Source organism: Gymnogyps californianus, chromosome 28 (assembly GCF_018139145.2).
Source record: "Gymnogyps californianus isolate 813 chromosome 28, ASM1813914v2, whole genome shotgun sequence".
Lineage (NCBI taxonomy): Eukaryota > Metazoa > Chordata > Aves > Accipitriformes > Cathartidae > Gymnogyps > Gymnogyps californianus.
In genome coordinates this window covers 5,710,439-5,733,170 of record NC_059498.1, presented here as the reverse complement: position 1 = coordinate 5,733,170, position 22,732 = coordinate 5,710,439, and the positions used below count along the sequence as shown (strand labels likewise).

Below are 22,732 nucleotides of genomic sequence, written 5' to 3'. Positions count from 1 at the left end.
AAGAAAATTGACAAAACCCAAAAAATCACAGGGAAATTAAGGCATTAAAAAAAAAAAAAAAAGACTTAATTAAAGGCACGAATATTTCCCATCGCCTCCCCCGGGGGGGGACAGACGGATGCCGGAGCCGGGGAGGGAACGAGTGGGAAAAAAAAAGGGGGGGGAAGAAAACAAGGAAAACCCCCTAAAAAAAAAAAGAGAGGAGCTGCGGCGGGGGGCCGGGGGGGCCCGGGGCAGCGACGGGAAAACCCAACGGACGGACGGACGGAGGGACGGACGGACGGAGGGGGCGGGAGGAGCGGGGGTGCTGGTGGAACCGATGCTTCACAAGAGACATGACTGCAAACACCGCGTGGAGCTGGGTCCAACAGGACGGGGGGGGGTATTTTTTTGTGTTTTTCTCCTCTTTTTAATAGAAAAAGAAAATATTTTCTTCTTTTTTTCTGTTTTTCCTCCCAGTTTCTTCCATTTCGGGGTGGGTTTTTTTGTCCTTTTTTTTTTAACGTGGTTTTTTTGTTGGTTTTTTTTTCCCCCCCAAACGTGATTTTTTTTTGTGTGTGTGTGTGTGTGTGTGTGTGTTTCTTCTCTTCTCGGTGTTTCTTTCTTTTTCGGAAACGGAAAAAAAAAATCTCGGCTGTGCGGCGAGGGGCCGGGGGGACGGCGGGTCACAGCATGGGCTCGGCCTCCATCGGCTCCTCCGCCGGCCTGGCCAAGGGCAGAGCGGGGCCTGAGCGGGGCCGATCCTGCGGCACCGGGGACCGGGCGCCCAGCCCCGGCTGGGGAAACTGAGGCAGCGATGCCGGGAGCTCGGCACCGGGCACGGCTGCTCCAGCCCCCCGCAGCCCTGGCCACGGCCCCGTCAACCCTCCCGGTTTCCTGTCATCCTCAGGGTGGGACACGCCGATGTGGGGGACACATGTCCATCACCCCCCCCAAGGACACACTTGGCTCTATGCACAGCCCAGGGGGGACACACAGCCCCCCCGAGGACACGCGTGGCTCCATGCTCAGCCCAGGGGACACGCACGTGCCCCGAGGACATGCATGGCTCCATGCACACCACCAGCAACACGCATCCCCCCGAGGACACGCGTGGCTCCATGCTCAGCCCCAGGGACACGCATCCCCCGAGGACACGCGTGGCTCCATGCTCAGCCCAGGGGACACGCATCCCCCCGAGGACACGCGTGGCTCCATGCTCAGCCCAGGGACACACATCCCCCCGAGGACACGCGTGGCTCCATGCACAGCCCCAAGGACACGCATCCCCCGAGGACACGCGTGGCTCCATGCACAACCCCAGGGACATGCATCCCCCCGAGGACACGTGTGGCTCCATGCTCAGCCCCAGGGACACACATCCCCCTGAGGACACGCGTGGCTCCATGCTCAGCCCCAGGGACACACATCCCCCCGAGGACACGCGTGGCTCCATGCACAACCCCAGGGACATGCATCCCCCCGAGGACACGCGTGGCTCCATGCACAGCCCCAAGGACACGCATCCCCCCGAGGACACGCGTGGCTCCATGCACAACCCCAGGGACATGCATCCCCCGAGGACACGTGTGGCTCCATGCTCAGCCCAGGGGACACGCATCCCCCGAGGACACGCGTGGCTCCATGCTCAGCCCAGGGGACACGCATCCCCCCGAGGACACGCGTGGCTCCATGCACAGCCCCAGGGACACACGTCCCCCCGAGGACACGCGTGGCTCCGTGCACAGCCCAGGGGACACGCATCCCCCCGAGGACACATGTGGCTCCATGCACAACCCCAGGGACACGCATCCCCCGAGGACACATGTGGCTCCATGCTCAGCCCCAGGGACACGCATCCCCCCGAGGACACGTGTGGCTCCATGCTCAGCCCCAGGGACACGCATCCCCCCGAGGACACGCATGGCTCCATGCACAACCCCAGGGGACACACACGTGCCCCCGAGGACATGCATGGCTCCATGCACACCACCAGCAACACGCATCCCCCCGAGGACACGCATGGCTCCATGCACAGCCCCAGGGACACGCGTCCCCCCGAGGACATGCATGGCTCCATGCACAACCCCAGGGACACGCATCCCCCCGAGGACACGCGTGGCTCCATGCACAACCCCAGGGACACGCATCCCCCCAAGGACACGCGTGGCTCCGTGCACAGCCCAGAGGAACACGCATCGCTCCCCTCTGAGGACACGCGTGGCTCCACGCGCAGCCGGGGGCATCCCGGGGGGCCGTACCTGGGCTGGGGGTCGGCGCTCCCCTGCTCGGCGCCCACCGAGAGCAGGGCCATGGCCGTCACCGTCTCGGCCTCCTCCGCCTCCCCCTTCTGCGCCTCCAGCAAGGAGCAGCCCACGGCCGCCGCAAAGCGCTTCACCGAGCCCCAGTGCTTGCCTGCGGGTGCGGGCAGGGCTGGGCACGGGCCCCGCCACGGCCCCCGGGCAGGGACAGCCCCGGGGGACCCCCAGGACCCCCACGGCAGAGACAGCCCCGGGGGACCCATGGGACTCCCATGGCAGGGACAGACCAAGGGACCCCCTGTGTCACCCACAGCCAGCACAGCCCTGGGGACCTCCCGGGACCCCCATGGAGGGGACAGCCCTGGGGACCCCCACGGCAGGGACAATCCAGGGAATGCCCAGGACCCCCCCACAGCAGGGGCAACTCAGGAAGACCCACAGGACCCCCGTGGCAGGGACAGTCCCAGGGGACCCATGGGACCCCCACAGCAGGGACAGACCAAGGGACCCCCTGTGTCACCCACAGCCAGCACAGCCCTGGGGACCTCCCGGGACCCCCATGGAGGGGACAGCCCTGGGGACCCCCACGGCAGGGACAACCCAGGGGACCCCCAGGACCCCCACGGCAGGGGCAACTCAGGAGGACCCACAGGACCCCCGTGGCAGGGACAGTCCCAGGGGACCCATGGGACCCCCATGGCAGGGACGGTCCAAGGGACCCCCTGTGTCACCCACAGCTGGCACAGCCCTGGGGACCTCCCGGGACCCCCATGGAGGGGACAGCCCTGGGGACCCCCACGGAGGGGACAGCCCTGGGGACCCCCACGGCAGGGACAACCCAGGGAACGCCCAGGACCCCCCCACAGCAGGGGCAACTCAGAAGGACCCACAGGACCCCCGTGGCAGGGACAGTCCCAAGGGACCCATGGGACTCCCATGGCAGGGACAGCCCTAGGGACCCCTCTGGGTCCCCCGCAAGACAGGGACAGCCCTGGGGACCCCCTCAGAATCCCAGTGACAGCACTGGAGACCCCACCAGGTCCCCCCAAGGCAAGGACAGTCCCCAGCTATCGTCATCATCCCCCCCCCCCCCGCCATGGCAGGGACAGACCTGCTGGGGTCCCCCAATGGTGAGGACAGCCCTGGGGACCCCTCTGTGTATCCCCCCCCCATGACAGAATCAGCTCCAGGGACCCTCCCGTGTCCCCCAGCGGCAGGGACAGCCGCAGGGACCCCCCAGGGACCCCGGCAGGGTCTGTGTGCACCCCCCGGCCGCAGGTTCTCACTCTGGATCTCGATGACCTTCTCCAGGGTGGCCACCGCGTTCACGTTTGGCTTCTGCTGCAGGAGGGATGGATCCAGGGGCTCCAGCTGGGGGGGGGACGGGATGGGGGGAACCATCAAGACCCCCAAACCTGCCACCAGCACCCCCAAAGCCCCCTGCCGAGAGCAGGGACGGGACTGGAGCCCCTCTCATCAACCCAGGGGAAACTGAGGCACGGCGCAGGGTGTGCACCTCAATATACCCTGCACTCCGGGGGGGGGGGGGGTGGCAAGGGGGATCCCCACGGGTTAGGGGGGGGTCCCCACGGGTGACCCCCATACCTCCAGGCCGAGCAGAGCGGAGACGCAGGCCTCCGAGGCGTCGCAGATGGCCGTCAGGTCGTGCCCCCCCTCCAGCGCCAGCACCACCCGGCCCCCCGCCAGCATCATCAGCTGCTTCGTCAAGTGGCCGAAACCTGGGGGGGGGGGGGGGGGGTACCAAAGGGAGGGAGCGGGGTGACAAGCAATTCGGCCAGGGTCCCCCACCCTGGGGACACCCCCAGACCCCACTCACATTTGGCGGTGACGGAGTAGCCGCCGAGCGGGGAGAGGTGACCCTCGACGGCGTCGAAGCCGGCCGAGACCAGCACCACGTCCGGGGAGAACTCGTTGGCGATGGGCATCACCACGGTCCTGGGGGGCAGAGGGTCAGGGCCGGGTACAGGGAGCCCCCCCCAAGGGTGCAGGGACACCCCCCCCCAGGACATGGGGAGCCCCCAAGGGTCCAGGGACACCCCCCCCCCCCCCCCCCCCCCCCCCCAGGACACCCACCTGAAGGCGGTGAGATACTCCACGTCCCCGATGGGGGGGTCGACGCCGCCGGTCCAGGCGATGTTGATGTTGTAGCCCACTCCCATCCCGCTGCCACCTGGGCACAGCCACGGGTGACCCCCACCGCCGCAGCCGGGCTGGGGGGGGGACGACACAACAGGGTGACCGCCCTCCCCCCCCCCCACCCCCCAGCACCCCCCCGGTACCTCCTCAGGCGCCCCACTGCCTGGGAAGAAGTTGCCATCGTCGTAGCGGTGGAGGGAGATGTAGAGGACGTCGGGGTCGCTGTAGAAGGCTTGCTGGGTGCCGTTCCCGTGGTGGATGTCCTGCCGGGGTGCCGGCGGCGTCAGGGACCCCCCCCCCCATCCCACGGGGTCCCCATCACCCGAGGGGGGTCCCCGTCCCCCTCCCCAGGGGGTGCCGTACCCAGTCCACGATGAGGATCCTGCCCACGCTCAGCTTCTGCTGGAGCAGTTTGGCCGAGATGGCCACCGAGTTGAAGAAGCAGAAGCCCCTGGGGACAGGGGGCAGGGTCAGCGCCGGGGTGGCTCCAGGCACCCCCGGGTCACCGCTGTCCCCACCCCAGGTGGGGATCCCCCCCCCCCCCGCCGTGCTCACATGGCCGTGGACTCCTCTGCGTGGTGTCCTGGGGGGCGGATGACGGCGAAGCCGTTCTGCGGGGACAGAGAGGGACACGTGTGGCACGTGCCCGCGCGTGCACGAGGACGGTGGCGCACACCCGGGTGAGCGTGCAGGGAAGCAGCACGCGCACGAGCATGCACAAGGGCTGCCATGCACACCTATGCAAGCATGCACGAGTGCACTGCACACACATGCAAGCATGTGCACCTATGCGAGCACACACAAGGACAGGGCACACGTGCAAGCGTGCATGAGGGCCGTCATGCGCACCCAGGTGAGCGTGCAGGCAAGTGCACAAATGCAAGTTTGCTTGAGGACCATCACACACACCACAGGGAAGCGTGCACAAGAGTGGTGCACATGTGCAAGCTTGCACAGAAGCCATCACGCCCCCAGGTAAGCATGCAGGAGAACACTGCACACATGCAAGCGTGCACAAGGGCCACCGTGCACACCCAGGTAAGCGTGCATGGCATCAGTGCACACGTGCAAGCATGCTTGAGGACCATCACATCCCCAGGTAAGTGTGCATGACAACGGTGCACACACACGTAAGCTTGCACAGGAACCATCAAGCATCCAGGTAAGCATGCGTGAGGACAGTGCACGCACACGCAAGTGTGCATGAGAATCATCACACCCCCAGGTAAGCGTGCAAGAAAGCAGCACGCATGCACGCAAGCTTGCGCAAGGGCCACCGCACCCCCAGGTGAGCACGCACGTGGGCGGTGCACATGCATGCAAGCGTGCACGAGGGCTGCTCCCCAGGTAAGCGTGCACACCCCGAGCGTGCAGGCGGCCCGGGGGACGCGTGCGAGGACGCCCGCCGGCGTGCCAACCTGCCCCGCTCACCTTGATCTCCCCGGCGGCCACCTTGAAGGCGAGCTCCACCAGGCAGCCCACCGCCATGCGCACGGCGCTGGACGAGTGCATCTCGTTCCACACTGTGTCACTGTCCACCTGCGGCAGGGACACACACGGACACACGGACACACGGACACGTCAGCGGGGCCAGACCAGCCTGGGGACCCCCCCCTGCCCCACCACGTACTCACCCCGATGCCCCCACACGGCAGCACGGCGTACATCTTCTGGCTGATGGGACCTGGTGGGGCAGAGAGCACCATGACGGGGGGGTGTGGGGACAGTATCCCCCCCCCCCCAACTCTAAAAGGGGGACCCAGGCACCGGGCACCCCCCCCCACCCCAGCCAGCACCTACCCAGGAGCTTCTTGCTGTCGAGCTTCTGGCGGTTGAGGGGGCTGGTGCCGTAGAGCAGCGTGTGATGCTCCGAGTGCACCGTCTGGATCTCCTCCAGCGTCGCCTTCCTGCCCCGGATGCGCTGGAGAAAGGGGAGGGGGGGGGGAACACAGGGGTGAGCCCCCCTAGACAAGGAGGGGACCCCCAGGACGTGGGGTGCCTCACCTCGCACTTGCCGAGAAGGCCGGTCTCCTGCAGACGGGACCAGATGCTCTGGATGCGGCCGGCGTGCTCGGGGTGGATGTTGGTGTTCCCGCACGTGCACTGGTGCTTCAGCATGAACGTGTCGTACACCACGCCTGCGCCGGGCAGCCACAGCGGCACACCTGGGACCGGCCCCCCCCCGGGACCCCCACCCCCCCCACCCCCCCCCCCGCACCCCTGGGACAGGGGAACCCCAGGCACCCCGAGAAATGGGAAACCCTATGGGAAAGGGGGACCCCGTGGGACGTGGGCACTCCTGGGCACCCCGAGGGATGGGGCACCCCATGGGACAGAGGGATGCCATGGGACAGGGGGAACACTGGGCACCCCAAGGGATTGGGAACCCCAGGGGACAGGGGGATCCCATGGGATATGGGAACCCTGGGCACCCCAAGGGATTGGGAACCCCGGGGACAGGGGGATCCCATGGGATAGGGGGAACCCTGGGCACCCCAAGGGATTGGGAACCCCAGGGGACAGGGGGAACCCATGGGACAGGGGGACCCCTGGGCACCCCAAGGGGTGGGGCACCCCATGGGACATGGGCACCCCGAGGGATGGAGCACCCTGTGAGATAGGGGCACCCCTTGGGACAAGGGCAATCCTGGGCACCCTGAGGGATGGGGCACCCCATGGGACAGGGGGATCCCATGGGATAGGAGCACCCCATGTCACCCTGAGGGACGGGGGACCCCGTGGGACATGGGCACACCAAGGGATGGGGGACCCTGTGGGACAGGGGCACCCCACGGGACAAGGGCACCCCTAGCCCCCACCTAAGGGGTGTGGCACCCTGGGAGACACAGACATCCCTAGGGGTCTACCAAGGGATGGGGCACCCCGTGGGGTGCCCCGTACCCCACGGGCCATGCCCGGAGCCACCCCCCCACCCCGTACCTGTGGTGAAGAGGTGCTTGGGGGGCCCGTCGGGCGCGGGGGGCTTGACGCCGGCGCTGGCGGGGGACGACTGGGTGCGGGCGAGGGCCGGGTGGGGCAACGCCAGGATGCCCAAGGGGGGAGCGGGGTACAGCTGCAGCGGCGCCTCGGGGAACACCTAAGGGGGGGGGGGGTCCCGGCCCCCCCCGTCAGCCCCGGTCCCGCCGCGGCCATCACCCGGCACAAGGTACGGCTGTGTCCCCATCCCGGCCGGGGAGGGGGCGGCCACGTCCGAGGTTGGGGGGGGGGGGGGGGGGGGATGAGTCACGCCGGGGGCCGGGGGGGCCGTGGTGCGGGGGTGGCAGAGCTGGGAGGCCGGAGGTGGGGGGGGGGGGGGGGAATGAGTCACCGGCCCCTCCGAGTCATCACTGCGGCAGTATGCAGGGGGGCCGGGCCCCAAAAACCTGGGGGGGGGGGCGGGCATGGCTGGCCGGAGAGCTGGGGACCAGGCGCTCGGGCAAGGGATGCTCGTGCAAGAGAGATGCGCGTGCAAAGGGGATGCTCACGCCCAGGATGCTTGTGCAACAGTTTGGGGGGGGGCATTTAAGGAGCTGGTGATATTTGGGGTGCCCCCCCCAGCCCTGCACTGATCCATTGGGCCCCCGAGGTCTCACCTGCTTGTATGTGACCCCCAGCTCGGTGACATCGGGGACCCCGGGGACCTCGGCCTCGTCCCCGCTGTCACCCGGTTCCTCGCAGGGCACCTCGCAGCCCTCAGGGTCCTGCAGCCGTTCCGGGGGTCCCCAGCATCCGGAGAGACGAGGGCGAGGGGGGGCCAGGGGGTACCCCATCATCCGGGGGGGGCGACTGCTGCTCCGTCAGCTCCTCCTCCGTCTCCTCGGGGTGGGTGGGGGGCTGCCGCGCCAGCTCCCCCGGCTTGGGGAGCAGCTGGGGGGTGGGCGGTGGGTGTGGGGGGGCCAAACTGACCCCCCCTCACGCCCCCAACACCCCGTGGCCACCCTGTGCCCACCCCACATCCATCCCATACCCCACAGCTACCCAATATCCACCCCACGGCCACCCTATGCCCCACGCCCCCCCTGACAGCCACCCCATATGCACCCCACACCCATCCCACGCCCCATAGCCGCCCCATATCCATCCCACATACAGCCCATACTCCATCCCCACCCTATATCCACCCCACACCCATCCCGTGCCCCATAGCTGCCCCATAGCCACCCCACATACAGCCCATACTCCATCCCCACCCTGTATCCACCCCACACCCATCCCATGCCCCATAGCCGCCCCATAGCCACCCCACATACAGCCCATACTCCGTCCCCACCCTGTATCCACCCCACGCCCACCCCATACCGCACAGCTACCCAATATCCACCCCATACCCACCCTATGCCCCACGCCCACCCCACACGCACCCCGTGCCCACCCCACACCAGCCCCACGCTCACCCCACACCCTACACCTCTCCCAGCCCCACGGCAGCCCCTGCCCCACCTTGCCCAGCTGGACCTGCTGCTTGTCGAGGAAGTGGTGCTGGAGGGTGCCGTGGGGCAGGGCGCCGTGGGGCAGGGCGCCGTGGGGCAGGGCCTGGGGGCTCTGGGGCAGCGGGGACGACTGCGTGCGGCTCAGGGGCCGGTGCCGCGGCAGCTTGCTCACCGTCCGCACGCTCCCCGCGCGCTCCCCCGTCACCAGCGGCGACTGCCCATGCAGCGGCACTGAGGGACCCGGCTGCCATCAGTGGAGCACCCGGACACCCCCCAAGACCCCCCCACCCCCCCAAAATCCAGCTTGGGGGGGGGGGGTGTGGGGGTGAGGAGGGGGTTTGCAAGCAGAGCAGGGGAAACTGAGGCAGAGCAGGGGACTCACCGGCAATGAGGGTGCTCTGCTGGCGCGCTTGCTCCAGCAGCAGGACGTGCTGCAGCAGGGACGCGGGGCCGGTGGGGGGGTCCCCCTCCAGGGCCACCCCCAGCAGGCAGCCCGGGATGGAGGAGGTGCTCAGGAACTTGCCGGTGAGGGCGGCCCCGGGACGCAGGGCGGCCACTGCCGGGCGCTCGGCCTCCGCCTGCGGCGACAGCTTGGGGGACGCCTGTGGGGAGAGGGAATGGCACAGTGGCCACCCCAACCCCGAGCCCACCAGCCCAGCCCTCGGCAGCCACGCGTAGAGGGATGCCCCCCACCCCAACCCTGTGCCTCCCCCCAACCTGGGAGCACCCTAAACTGGGGACACTGGGGCACTGGCAGTCCTCCCGCCACGTGCCTCGGTTTCTCTCCTATGGGGAAACTGAGGCACAAACCCAGCCCTGGGGGATAAGGGGGGCCCGGACACTGGGGTTCCTGGCTTGGAACCCCCCTCCTGCCCATCAGTCACCCCACGGCACAGGGTCCCCTGTGGGGCACTGGGTCCCCACACCAAGCCTGCGAGGTGCTAGGTCCCCAGGCCACCCCTAAGGGACATCAGGTCCTTGTGCCATCCCCTGTGGGGTCCCCACATCACCCCTATGGGGTTCCAGGTCCCCGTGCCACCCCGTGGGGCGCAGGGTCCCCATATAACCCCCATGGGGTTCCAGGTCCCCGTGCCACCCCGTGGGGCGCAGGGTCCCCACATCACCCCCGTGGGGTTCCAGGTCCCCATGCCAGCCCCACAGGGTGCAGGGTCCCCACGTCACCCCCATGGGGTTCCAGGTCCCCATGCCAGCCCCACAGGGCGCAGGGTCCCCACATCGCCCCTATGGGGGTGCAGGGTCCCCACATCACCCCTATGGGGTTCCAGGTCCCCGTGCCAGCCCCACAGGGTGCAGGGTCCCCACATCACCCCCATGGGGTTCGAGGTCCCCGTGCCAGCCCCACGGGGCGCAGGGTCCCCACATCGCCCCCATGGGGTTCCAGGTGCCCGTGCCAGCCCCACGGGGCGCAGGGTCCCCACATCACCCCCATGGGGTTCCAGGTCCCCGTGCCACCCCGTGGGGTGCAGGGTCCCCGTATAACCCCCATGGGGTTCCAGGTCCCTGCGCCAGCCCCACGGGGCGCAGGGTCCCCACGCCAAGCCCCCGCGCCAGCCCCACTCACGTTGAGGTGGGAGTTGGTGACGGTGACGGTGGCCTGCAGCCCCAGGGAGATGTTGGGCAGGGACGGGGACGTGTAGAGGCTGAGCTGGCTGGCGCCGTCCAGGGTGAGGGCTCGGTGCTGGGGCAGGAGCTGCTGTGGGGCGGGGGGACACGGCACCGACACGCCATGGACACGCGCACGTGCGTGCCAAGACACGCCACGGACACGCATGAACTGCAGTCCCGGGAGCACACACGGGCTTCACGCACCTGAGCGCACGCGTGCACCCCAAACATGCACATGCTGGCTGCACACACCTGAGCACACGTGTGCACACTGAACATGCTGGCTGCACACATCTGAACACGGGTGTGCACCCGGAGCATGCTCACATCATGCATGTGTGCACACTCAGCACGCACCCTGGCTGCACACACCTGAACGTACACGCACCCTGAGCACACTCACAGCACACAACACACGTGTGCACCCTGAACGTGCTCACAGCACACGCCTGAGCATACGTGTGCACCCTGGGCACGCTCACAGCACACACCTGAGCATATGTGTGCACACTGAGGACCCTAGCTGCACACACTTGAACATGTGTGCACGCTGAGCATGCTCACAGCACACATCTGCACACACACGCGCGCACACTGAGCTCACACCCTGGCTGCATGCATCTGGACACACATGTGCACCCTGAACGTGCTCACAGCACACGCCTGAGCATACGTGTGCACCCTGAGCACGCTCACAGCACACACCTGAGCATATGTGTGCACACTGAGGACCCTGGCTGCACACACTTGAACACGTGTGCACCCTGAGCATGCTCGCAGCACACATCTGCACACACGCGCACGCACACTGAGCTCACACCCTGGCTGCACGCATCTGGACACACATGTGCACCCTGAACAACCTCACGGCACACGCCTGCACATACGTGTGCCCCCCGAGCATGCTCACAGCACACACCTCCACCCTGCGCACGCTCACGGGACGCGCCCCGCACACGCGTGTGCCACCGCCCCCGGCAGCTCCTACCTCGGCGTGGATGTTGGGGACGGAGCCGGTGAAGCCGTTCTCGGCGATGGCGCTGTGGGAGCTGTTGGGGGAGCTGGGCCCGGAGCCCGGGGCGCTGCTGCACACCGAGGACACTGCGGGGCCGGCAGGCGTCACGGGGGGGGGGGCCGCCACCACCGCCACCGCCCCCACCCCTGCCTCAGTTTCCCCTCCCAGGCTGCACGGCCGCAGGAGGGACAGGGCAGCCCGCACCCGAGCATGCATGTGCACGTGCAAAGGCCTGCAAACGCACAAGCGCGCGTGTGCCCGTGCACACGCGTGCCTGCGCGTTGCAGAAGCGCGTGCACGCGTGTTGCGCAAGCATGTGTGTGCGCACGCGTTGCGCAAGCATGTGCGCACGCGTTGCGCAAGCATGTGTGTGCACACGTGCTGTGCAAGCACGTGCACAAGCACGTTGTGTGCACACACGTCGCACAAGCACGTACGCGCCCCGGTAGCCAGGGAGAGGACGCAGGGTCCCGGCTGGAGGCCCCCATCGCCGCAGGGGAAATATCCAGCGACTTGGGGAAACTGAGGCACGCGGCGCGGCCCGGCCCGTGCGCCCCCGGCTCACCCGTGATCTCGATGGCTCGCTTCTTGAAGGTGCTGATGACGGTGCCGTCCTTCCTCCGCAGCAGGGGACTGCTCCTCCTCTCCGCTACCTTCTGTTTTAACCGCGACCGCACTTTCAGGTTGGGTTCGGAGGCTGCGGGGGGGGGGGCGGGGGCAGGGGGGGGGGGGGCAACCCGGGAAGCGGCGTTAGCCCCGGCACGGCTCCCGGTATCCCCCCCCCCCCCCCCCCCCCGGCCCCATCATCCCGAGACCCGCCCGCCGGCGGTCCGGCACCCACCAGTTTTGCGGAGTGGGAAATCATCCCGGCCGTCGTAGGTGCCGAGGAGGGGGAGTTTGTAGGATGGGGGTGTCCCCGGGCTGCCGGTTTGGGGGGGGGAACTCTGGTCCAACGAGGTGTGGTGAGCCCTGGGGGGAGGGAGGGGAGGAAGGGGGGGGGGGGCGAAGGCGGCAGAGACCCCGCTAGGACGCCTGGGTCCCCCCCTCCCCGGTTTGGGGGGGTTGTCCGGGTTTGGGGGTGACCTACCAACATTTAGGGTGCTGGGGGAGGGAATGGTTGGGGGGCCGGTGCCTGGCTCCTTCGTCTTGCTGAGCAGGAACTCCTGCAGCTTCAGCTTCACCTCCGTGCTGGCGATGGCGCCTGGGGGGGGGGGGGGGGGGACACACATGACACAGCTGGGATGGGGGGACACACAACACATCCCCCCCCCCCCCCCCCCCCCCCCCCCCCCCCCCCCCCCAGCCCCTCTGGGAGCCTCCTGCACCCACATCCACCCCCCCCCACCCCAATACCACCCCAGACCACACCACTCCCATTGCCCCCCAGACCCCACCTCTGCTCCCGGGCCCCATACAGCCCCCACAGGACCCCCCCCCCCGTCCCCGCTCACTCTCGCGGCTCTTGTCCTTGGTGCGCAGGGCATGGAGCTGCTCCAGGCGCTGCTGCTGCTCCAGGGCCTCCTGCCGCTCCCGCTGCCGCTGCTGCTCCAGCTCCTGCTGCCGGCGGGCGGCCAGCGCTTCCTGCTGCTGCTGCGGGATGGAGCCGGCGGGGGGGGGGGGGGGGGTTGGGGACGGACACCCCCTCCATCTCCCATCCCCTCCATCTCCCATCCCCTCCATCTCCCATCCCCTCCATCTCCCACCCCCTCCATCTCCCACCCCCTCCACAGGATCAGGCCCCAGGGGGGGTACACGCCACCCTGCCCTGATCCCCCCCCACGTGGCTCCATCACCCCGGGGTACGACACCCCACAGCTCCAGCACCCCAAGGAACGTGATGCCCCATGGCTCCATCACCCCCAACCTCCCCCCCCAATGGCTCCATCACCCCAGACAGGAGATGCCCCACGGTTCCATCACCCCCAATGGCTCCATCACCCCCAATCTCCCCCCCCCCAATGGCTCCATCACCCCAGACAGGACATGCCCCACGGTTCCATCACCCCCAACGGCTCCATCACCCCCAGTCTCCACCCAATGGCTCCATCACCCCAGACAGGAGATGCCCCACGGCTCCATCACCCCCAATCCCTCCCCACTGGTTCCATCACTGTGGACAGGTGATGCCCTCCAGCTCCAAGACCCCCAGTAACCCTCCCAAAGGCTCCAGCACCCCAGACAGGTAATACCCCATGGCTCCATCACCCCCAATGGCTCCATCACCCCCAATCTCCACCCAATGACTCCATCACCCTGGACAGGCAATGCCCCACGGCTCCATCCCCAACAATCTCCCCCCAACAGCTCCATCACCCCAGATAAGTGATGCCCCACATCTCCATCAACCCAATGTCCACTCAACAGCTCCACCGCCCTGGATAGGTGATGCCCCACGGCTCCATCACCCCCAATCTCCACCCAATGACTCCATCACCCTGGACAGGTGATGCCCCATGGCTCCATCCCCAACAATCTCCCCCCAACAGCTCCATCACCCCAGGCAGGCGATGCCCCACATCTCCATCACCCCAGTTAGGCGATGCCCCCCAGCTCCATCACCCCCAATCTCCCCCCAATCACTCCATCACCCCAGACAGGTGATGTCCCACGGCTCCATCACCCCAGACAGGTGATGCCCCCCAGCTCCATCCCCCCCAATATCCACTCAACAGCTCCACCATCCCAGATAGGCGATGCCCCACAGCTCCATCACCCCCAATCTCCCCCAACACCTCCATCACCCCAGACAGGCGATGCCCCACAGCTCCATCACCCCCAATGTCCACCCAACAGTTCCATCACCCCAGACAGGTGATGCCCCACAGCTCCATCACCCCCAATGTCCACCCAACAGTTCCATCACCCCAGACAGGCGATGCCCCACAGCTCCATCACCCCCAATGTCCACCCAACAGTTCCATCACCCCAGACAGGTGATGCCCCACAGCTCCATCCCCCCCAATCTCCCCCCCAATAGCTCCATCACCCCAGATAGGTGATGTCCCACGGCTCCATCACCCCGGACAGGTGATGCCCCCCAGCTCCATCCCCCCCAATATCCACTCAACAGCTCCACCATCCCGGATAGGTGATGCCCCACAGCTCCATCACCCCAGATAGGTGATGTGCCATGGCTCCATCACCCCCAATCTCCCCCCAACACCTCCATCACCCCGGACAGGTGATGCCCCACAGCTCCATCACCCCCAATGTTCACCCAACAGCTCCATCACCCCAGACAGGTGATGCCCCACAGCTCCATCACCCCCAATCTCCCCCCAATTGCTCCATCACCCCAGACAGGTGATGTCCCATGGCTCCATCACCCCCAATCTCCCCCCGACACCTCCATCACCCCAGACCCGTGATGTCCCATGGCTCCATCACCCCAGATAGGTGATGTCCCATGGCTTCATCACCGCCGATCTCCCCCCGACACCTCCATCACCCCAGACCCGTGATGTCCCACGGCTCCATCACCCCCGATCTCCCCCCGACAGCCCCATCACCCCAGACAGCCGATGCCCCCCCCCCCCAGCTCCATCGCCCCCAGCCCACCTTGAGGTGCTTCTGGAGCTGGACCTCGTGCTGGCGGGTGAGGTGCTCGTGCTGCTTCTGGAACTCGGCGAAGAGCAGCTGCTTCTGGAGCTGCTGCTGCTGCTTGAGGGCCAGCAGCTCCCGCTGCAGCTGCCGCTCCCGCGCCGCCGCGTCCAGCCCCGGCCCCCGCCGCTCCCCGCACGCCTCGGGCGCCCCGCGCGCCTCCGCCGGCCCCTCCGCCCCTGCGGGCACCCGGCAGGCTTAGGGGGGCTCTTTGGGGGTGTCCCAGGGATGGGGGGGGCAGCTGGGAGCGGTTTGGGGGTGTTCCAGGGATGGGGGGGGAGCTGGGACATGTTTAGGGGACAGTTTGGGGGTGTCCCAGGGATGGGGGGGCAGCTGGGAGCGGTTTGGGGGTGTCCAGGGATGGGGGGGGGCAGCTGGGAGCGGTTTGGGGGTGTTCCAGGGATGGGGGGGAGCTGGGACATGTTTAGGGGACAGTTTGGGGGTGTCCCAGGGATGGGGGGGGGCAGCTGGGAGCGGTTTGGGGGTGTTCCAGGGATGGGGGGGGAGCTGGGACATGTTTAGGGGACAGTTTGGGGGTGTGCCAGGGATGGGGGGGGGGGGAGCTGGGAGCGGTTTGGGGGTGTTCCAGGGATGGGGGGGGAGCTGGGACGTGTTTAGGGGCCAGTTTGGGGGTGTTCCAGGGATGGGGGAGCTGGGACACGTTTAGGGAACAGTTTGGGGGTGTCCTAGGGATGGGGGGCAGCTGGGAGCAATTTAGGGGTGTTCCAGGAATGGGGGGGGAGCTGGGACATGTTTAGGGGACAGTTTGGGGGTGTCCCAGGGATGGAGGGCAGCTGGGAGCAGTTTGGGGGTGTTCCAGGGATGGGGGGGGAGCTGGGAGTGGTTTGGGGGTGTTCCAGGGATGGGGGGGGAGCTGGGACATGTTTAGGGGACAGTTTGGGGGTGTCCTAGGGATGGGGGGGGCAGCTGGGAGCAGTTTCGGGGTGTCCCAGGGATAGGGGGGAGCTGGGACTTATTTAGGGGACAGTTTGGGGGTGTCCTAGGGATGGGGAGGCAGCTGGGAGCAGTCTGGGGGTGTTCCAGGGATGGGAGGGAACTGGGACATGTTTAGGGACAGTTTGGGGGTGTCCTAGGGATGGAGGGGCAGCTAGGACATGTCTAGGGCCAGTTTGGGGGTGTTCCAGGGATGGGGGGGAGCTGGGACACGTTTAGGGAACAGTTTGGGGGTGTCCTAGGGATGGGGGGGCAGCTAGGAGCAATTTAGGGGTGTTCCAGGAATGGGGGGGGAGCTGGGACATGTTTAGGGGCCAGTTTGGGGGTGTCCCAGGGATGGGGGGGCAGCTGGGAGCGGTTTGGGGGTGTTCCAGGGATGGGGGGGAGCTGGGACATGTTTAAGGGGTAGTTTGGAGGTGTCCCAGGGATGGGGGGCAGCTGGGAGTGGTTTGGGGGTGTTCCAGGGATGGGGGGGGGGAGCTGGGACATGTTTAAGGGGTAGTTTGGAGGTGTCCCAGGGATGGGGGCAGCTGGGGGTGTTTTGGGGGTGTCCCAGGGATGGGGAACAGCCAGGCAGGCTTAGGGGGCTGTCTAGGGGTGTCCCAGGGATGGGGGGCAGTTAGGGGGCTGCGCTGGTGATGGGGGGCAGCTCAGGCACACTTAGGGGGGTAGTTTGGGGGTGTCCCAGGGATGGGGAATTAAGGGGCTTTTCCAGGGATAGGGTGCAGTCAAGGGCAATTTGGGGGGGGTCCCAAGGATGGGGGGCACTTAGGGGGCAGTTAGGGGGTGTCCCAGGGATGGGGGACAGCTGGGGCATGCTGGACATTCCCAGGGATGGGGGGCAGTTCAGGAGCAGTTGGGGGGCTGCCGGCTGGGGGGGGGGGGGGGGGGTGTCAGGGATCAGCCCCTCCCATCAGGACCCCAGGGGTCTCCCACCAGCTCCAAGCACCCTGGATCAGCCCCGTGCCTCAGTTTCCCTCCCCCACCCAAAAAACAGGGGGGGGGGGGGTCACCCCGAGCCGAGCCCCTACATCTGCAACATGCAACAAACTGGTGCAGAGGGCAGCCGGGGGGGGGAAGATCGAGCCCCCCATGTCCCCCCCTCCCCGTCCCCCCTAAAGCCCCAACTCAGGGACAGGCATAAACCCCCAGTGACCACTGAGCTCCCAAAGAAAATGGGGGGGGGCACAGCTCACACCACACACCCCCCCCCAGCAGCAAAGGACATGGGGAGGGAACCCAGGCATCCGGGCCCCCTGCTCCCCCCCCCCCAGATGGAGGGGTACAGTGGGGGGGGGGCCCCCATCCCCACGCAAACAGGAAGGCGGGGGCGGGGGGCACGCGCTGCATGCTAATGCGCCCCGGCCCCCCCCCCCCCCGCCACCCCACGCGGCTGCACGTCGGGCACTGACGTGTGCCCGGGACGGACCTGCGGACGTCACCGTGCCGCGGAGCTTGGGCACCGACCCCCCCCCCCCCGCCCAGCCGGCCCCCCCCCTTCCCACTGCCAGCCCCCCCAAAAAACCTGCCAGTCCCCCCTTCCCAGTACCGCTCTGCACTCCCCAGTGCCAACCAGCCCCCCCAGTGCCAGCCCCCTCCCCAGTATCAATCAGGCCCCCCCAGTATGAGCCAGCCCCCTAAGCCAAGCAGCAGCCCCCACAAGCTAACCAGCCCCCCCCCCCCACTATGTACCAGTGCCCCCAGTGCCAAGCAGCCCCCCCCAGTCAGTGCCAGCCCCCCCTGGACATGCAAAAGGGGCCGTGAGGAACCCCCAGCCCCCCCTCACCATCCCAATTCACCCCTGGGGGGGGGCGTTGGTTCTCCCGGGGGGGGGGGGGGAAAGGGGGGGGATTTGGGGTGGGGGCACACTGGGGTGCCCTTGCAGCCCCCCAGACTTGACAGCCCCCCAGTTTAGGGGGGGGGGGTGACAAAACCACCCCAGTGGGTGTTGGGGTGCAATGGGGGGCTGGCAGCACCCAGCCCTGGGGTGGGGGTAGCACACGGGGGGGGGGGGTGGTGGCTAAAAATAGCCCCGGGAGGGGCCGGGGCAGGAGGTGGCCCAGCCCCGGCCAAACCCGCACTTAGGGGCTCAGAAGTGGCTTTGGGCTGGCAAGGGGCCGGGGCCACCACCCCACCCTGCTGGGCCACCACCCTGCCGGGGGGGCCACCACCCTGCGGCCCCCCCCCCCCCCCCCAGGCCCTTCCCTGGCATGGATGGGAGCTGGTTAACCCCTCAGTGCCCATGGGTCCCCCCCCAAATCAAAGGGCCCCCCCGGCCAGTGCGGCAGGTCCCTCTGCGAGGGCTGGCACCGTCCCCGTGGGGGTGCAATGGGGGGGCTGTCCTGCGGGTAATGGGGATGGGGGGGGACGGGGGACACCCCGGCGGGGACCCCCCCCCGAGTGACCCCCCCCATCCATCCCCACCACCGGGCAGACCAGGGTGGGCAGCACCACCATCGCTGCGGTCACCCGCCCTTTCACGCTTGTTCATGCACGGAGAGCAGCTCTCCCCCTTGCACACTCATGCACACCCGTGCCAGGAGAGCAGCTCTCCCCTTGCACACCCGTGCACACCCGTGCCAGGAGAGCAGCTCTCCCCCTTGCACACCCATGCACACCCGTGCAAAGAGAGCAGCTCTCCCCCTTGCACACCCGTGCACACCCGTGCCAGGAGAGCAGCTCTCCCCCTTGCACACCCGTGCCAGGAGAGCAGCTCTCCCCCTTGCACACCCACGCACACCCATGCAAAGAGAGCAGCTCTCCCCCTTGCACACCTGTGCACACCCGTGCAAAGAGAGCAGCTCTCCCCCTTGCACTCCCGCGCACATCTGTGCAAAGAGAGCAGCTCTCCCCCTTGCACACCTGCGCACACCCGTGCCAGGAGAGCAGCTCTCCCCCTTGCACACCCGTGCAAGGAGAGCAGCTCTCCCCTTGCACACCCGTGCAAAGAGAGCAGCTCTCCCCCTTGCACACCCGCACACACCAGTGCAAAGAGAGCAGCTCTCCCCCTTGCACACCCGCGCACGCTCACGCAAGGAGAGCAACTCTCCCCCTTGCACACCCATACGAGGGCGCGCACACCCCCACACCATCACACCGTGCCACGCTTAAACCCCCTGTGCCAGACCACGGCCACCTCTCCGCACCCGCCCGCGTCCCCATGTGCCACCACGGCAGCACCCACCCCTGGGCGGCAGCACCCTGCAGCACCCACCACCCAAAACCGCCCCCAGAGCCGGTGCGGAGCAGCCGGGGAACTCTCATCCCGGTGGGGAGACACCACGACCCTCCTGGCACAGCAGGAGCTAAAAACCCCCACCGGGTGTCCCCCCCCATGGGGCTGGGGACCGGGGTGCCCCCCACCCCGGGCAGAGCTATGGCCGATCTGCCCCCCCAGGGATGGGACACCCCAAAACTCATGGAGCCGGGGCGGGGGGGGGGGGGGGGGGGAAGCGCTGCCTGTGGGTGCCAGGCTTTCCAGGCAGGATCCGTCCCGGAGCGCCGTGGTTGTCACCGGCATGGGGACGATACTGGGGGGCACATCCCAGGTGTGCTCCCCCCCCACCTCACGGGAAGGGAGAGCCCCGGGGGGGGGACGGGACACAACACGCAGCCGAAATGTCCCAATGCTTGGGGACAGGACTGGTGCCAGGCGGGATGCCACCGGGTTTGGGGGGGGGGGGCCGGGACACCCCCCCCCCCCCCCAGCACTCACCTGGGGCGGGGAGGGCGGCGTGGAGCTGGGCACGGGACAGGAGCTCCAGCGAGGGCTCGTGGCCGGACCCCCCCTCTGCGGAGAAACAGCCGTGTCCCCCCATAAATGGGCTGCAGCATCACGGGGGGGGGGACACCATGACACCCCGGGGTATGTCCGTGTCCCCCCCCCCGGCCTCAGCCCCCCCACCCCACCCCCTTGGCACGGGGGGGACGTGGGAGCTGTTGGCCCGGGGCCACCAAGCATCCCCGGAGTTAGGGGCGAGGGGAGCGGGTCTGGCCCCCCATCCCGGGCAGGGTGGGGCTGGGTGGCCCCCCCCCTTGCCTGCAGCCACCCCGCGGTCCCCGTCCGTCCGTCCCCCCCCCCCGCCTCCGGCCAGGCTCTTCTCTCCGGCGCCTGGAAATAGCCGGCACACGGGAGGAGCCGGCTATAAATAGGGCAGCGTGCTGGGGGGGAGCCACGACGGCTCCCGCGGGACGGGGTGCGCTGTGTGCGTGTCCCCCCCCCTCACTGTGACACAGCCCCCTCCGGGGACACACCGGGGCCACCCGGCTGCACCCCCAAACTGCCCTGGGGACTGGGGGAGAGGGGCTGCCCCTGCATGGGGGAAGGTGGGGAGCCCCCGCAGCAGGGCTGGGATCCCCATGCCCCCCCCAGGGGACCCCCAGCCCCATCCCGTCCCCCCTCGTCCCGTGAAGTCCCTAATTGCCGGGGACGTTAATCCGCATCAGCGCTGCCGGGAATAAAATCCGGGTTACACAGAGGGGGATTAGCCCCCACTCCGGGAAAGCGAAGGCAAGCAGCCCCCCCACTCCAGCCAGGACCCCCCCCGCCCCCCCCAATGGGAGCCCCCCGGGGGATGGGGGTCCCCGGGGCCGGCGCAGGGGCTCAGACGCCGACTCAGCACATTCCTGCCGGATCAGTGACCCGAAGCGGCTCAGCTGGGTCGGGCCCGGGGGTGACAACGGGCCGAGATGGGGACACCCCCCACCCTGGGGATGGGGGGACCCCCCCCCCCCACGCCACCCCACCCGCCATGTGTAAACCCCCCCCCCCCGCCCCGCCGGCAGCATCCACGTTTATTTACCAGCGCGTTAATCCCAAGCCGAGACTTTTAATAGCCGGGATATTTATGGGCCGCCCCCCCCCCCCGCGGCCCCTAGTCCATCGTCGTCGTTGCCGTCCCCCCCCCCCGGGGTGCTTTGGGGCTTGACGTCAGCCCAGCTATTTCTGGTGCCGCCAGCGGGCAGGAGGCCACGGGAACGAGCCCTCCCGGCTGCCGGACCCCCGGGCACGCACTGGCCGGCACCCCGGTGCAGGCAGGATGCAGGCAGCAAATTGGCAGGGCAGGGAGGTGGCCCGGCACAGGCAGCCTCATCCAGAGGTGGTGGCACATCTGTAGGATGGGGGGGGGAGGGAATTGGGGACCCCCAAGCACCCTGGGAGGGATGGAGGGGAGCCGGGTGCCTGCACCCCCGGGGATGCCACCGCCACCCGTGCGATGCCGGGGGACGCTTGGCTCCTGCAGGACCTGGCTTTGGGGTGAGCGTGGGAAAGGGGTGCACGTGGAGAACCCTGGGGGACACAGAGCACCCAAAGGGTGATTGGGGACCCCCCCCCAGGCTCCGGGGTGCCCTCTGCCACGTCCCTGTGACGGATGAAGCCCTGGGACACCCAGCTGAGACCTGCCCAAGTCATCACAGCAGCCGAAGGGCCTCGCCCCACAAAAACATCTCCCAAGGGGCCCCCAAAGCCCCCCCCAGGCTCAGCCCCAGCCGGATCCGGAGCCACGGCCAGGAGGGGACCCCGAGGAAAGCGCCGCGGGGATGGGCAGAGGCAGCCGGGCCGTGTCCCCGTGCCACCGCGCCGCGTGCCAGCCCCGTGCCAGGCACGGCCGGGCGGCGCTCCAGCCCTGCGGCCGCTCCAAAAATACCGGCGGGCGGCTAACGGGCAGCGGCACCACCGGGGGCGAGCAGCGCCGGGGGGGGACGACGACGACTCTGGGGACAGAGGGGACACACAGCCCCGTCCCGAACCGACGGCAAGTCCCCAGCTCCATCCAGCGGGATGGCGGGGCTCTGCCACCACCCCGTGCCTCAGTTTCCCCTCCCGAGCGCCCCAAAGGCTGCAGGCGGCCGCGGGGGTCGGCGGAGCCGCTTGTCCCCGGCCGAGCGCCGGGGGCCACGCGCACGTCCAGATGTTGCTGGAATTCCCACCGGGCTAATTACAGGGCGGCTTTGACGAGGAGCCAGCAGCAGCCGATATAGCACGGGCACAGCCCTCGCGGCGGCTCGCGGTCACCCAGGCCGTCCCCATGTGCCGCCACCGCGGGATGTCACCGAGGGGACCCTACGTCCTGGCACGGCGGGGTCCGCGTGGACCCGCCGCCGAGCGGTGCCGCCGCATTTCACCCATAAAGAGCCGAAGCAGCCGCCGCGTGTGACCCGCACCACGGCGGCAGGACGGCGGTGACCTGACCCCCTGCCTCAGTTTCCCCCCCCCCCCCACGGCGGGCAGATGCCGGGGATCCGGGATAACCGGGAAAGGGGGCGGCTTGGCACAACCCCGGGCACCCGGCACGGCCCCGGCACTGCGCCCGCCGCCGCTCCGCACGCGCCCGTCTCGCACGGTGACACCCACGCGGGCGCTAATGAGCCGCACGGCGGCGGTGGCGGCGGGCGCGCGGTGTTGATATGCCGTGCCAGGTCAGACGCCGCCGTGGCACGCCGGTCCCCGTCCCCCCCGACACCCGATGGGTGCTGGGGGGGTCCAGGGCCACGGTGGGGACCCGACCCCGATGCAGGGGGGGGGACGGGGATGGGATGATGCCTGGCACAGGGCAGGGTGCCTGGCTGGGTGCAGCCCCCCCCCACCCCAGCGTCCCCGGGTCTCACCTGCGTCGCTCTGGGGGTCCATGGTGGCCGGCGGGTGACAGCGGTGCCGGGGGGCGCGGAGAGGGGGCTATCCGGAGAGGCCGTCAGCGCTGGCCGGGGCG

The 22,732-nt window shown here is 68.5% G+C and overlaps 1 protein-coding gene across 1 annotated transcript; it reads right to left on the bottom strand.

Annotated features, from left to right (window-relative positions):
• On the bottom strand, window positions 1-22,726 carry HDAC5 (histone deacetylase 5). Its single transcript, XM_050912069.1, is given in 28 exon segments — window positions 1-705; window positions 2,241-2,394; window positions 3,527-3,611; window positions 3,846-3,979; window positions 4,078-4,196; window positions 4,335-4,424; window positions 4,530-4,660; window positions 4,761-4,848; window positions 4,953-5,008; window positions 5,829-5,936; window positions 6,032-6,081; window positions 6,198-6,318; window positions 6,402-6,535; window positions 7,338-7,494; window positions 7,991-8,054; window positions 8,098-8,264; window positions 8,838-9,058; window positions 9,210-9,429; window positions 10,410-10,541; window positions 11,442-11,554; window positions 12,034-12,165; window positions 12,310-12,437; window positions 12,556-12,592; window positions 12,595-12,669; window positions 12,920-13,058; window positions 15,027-15,247; window positions 19,738-19,812; window positions 22,632-22,726. Coding segments are annotated over 28 exon segments (3,213 nt in total). The 5' UTR covers window positions 22,654-22,726; the 3' UTR covers window positions 1-665.
• Window positions 22,727-22,732: the final 6 nt, after the last annotated feature.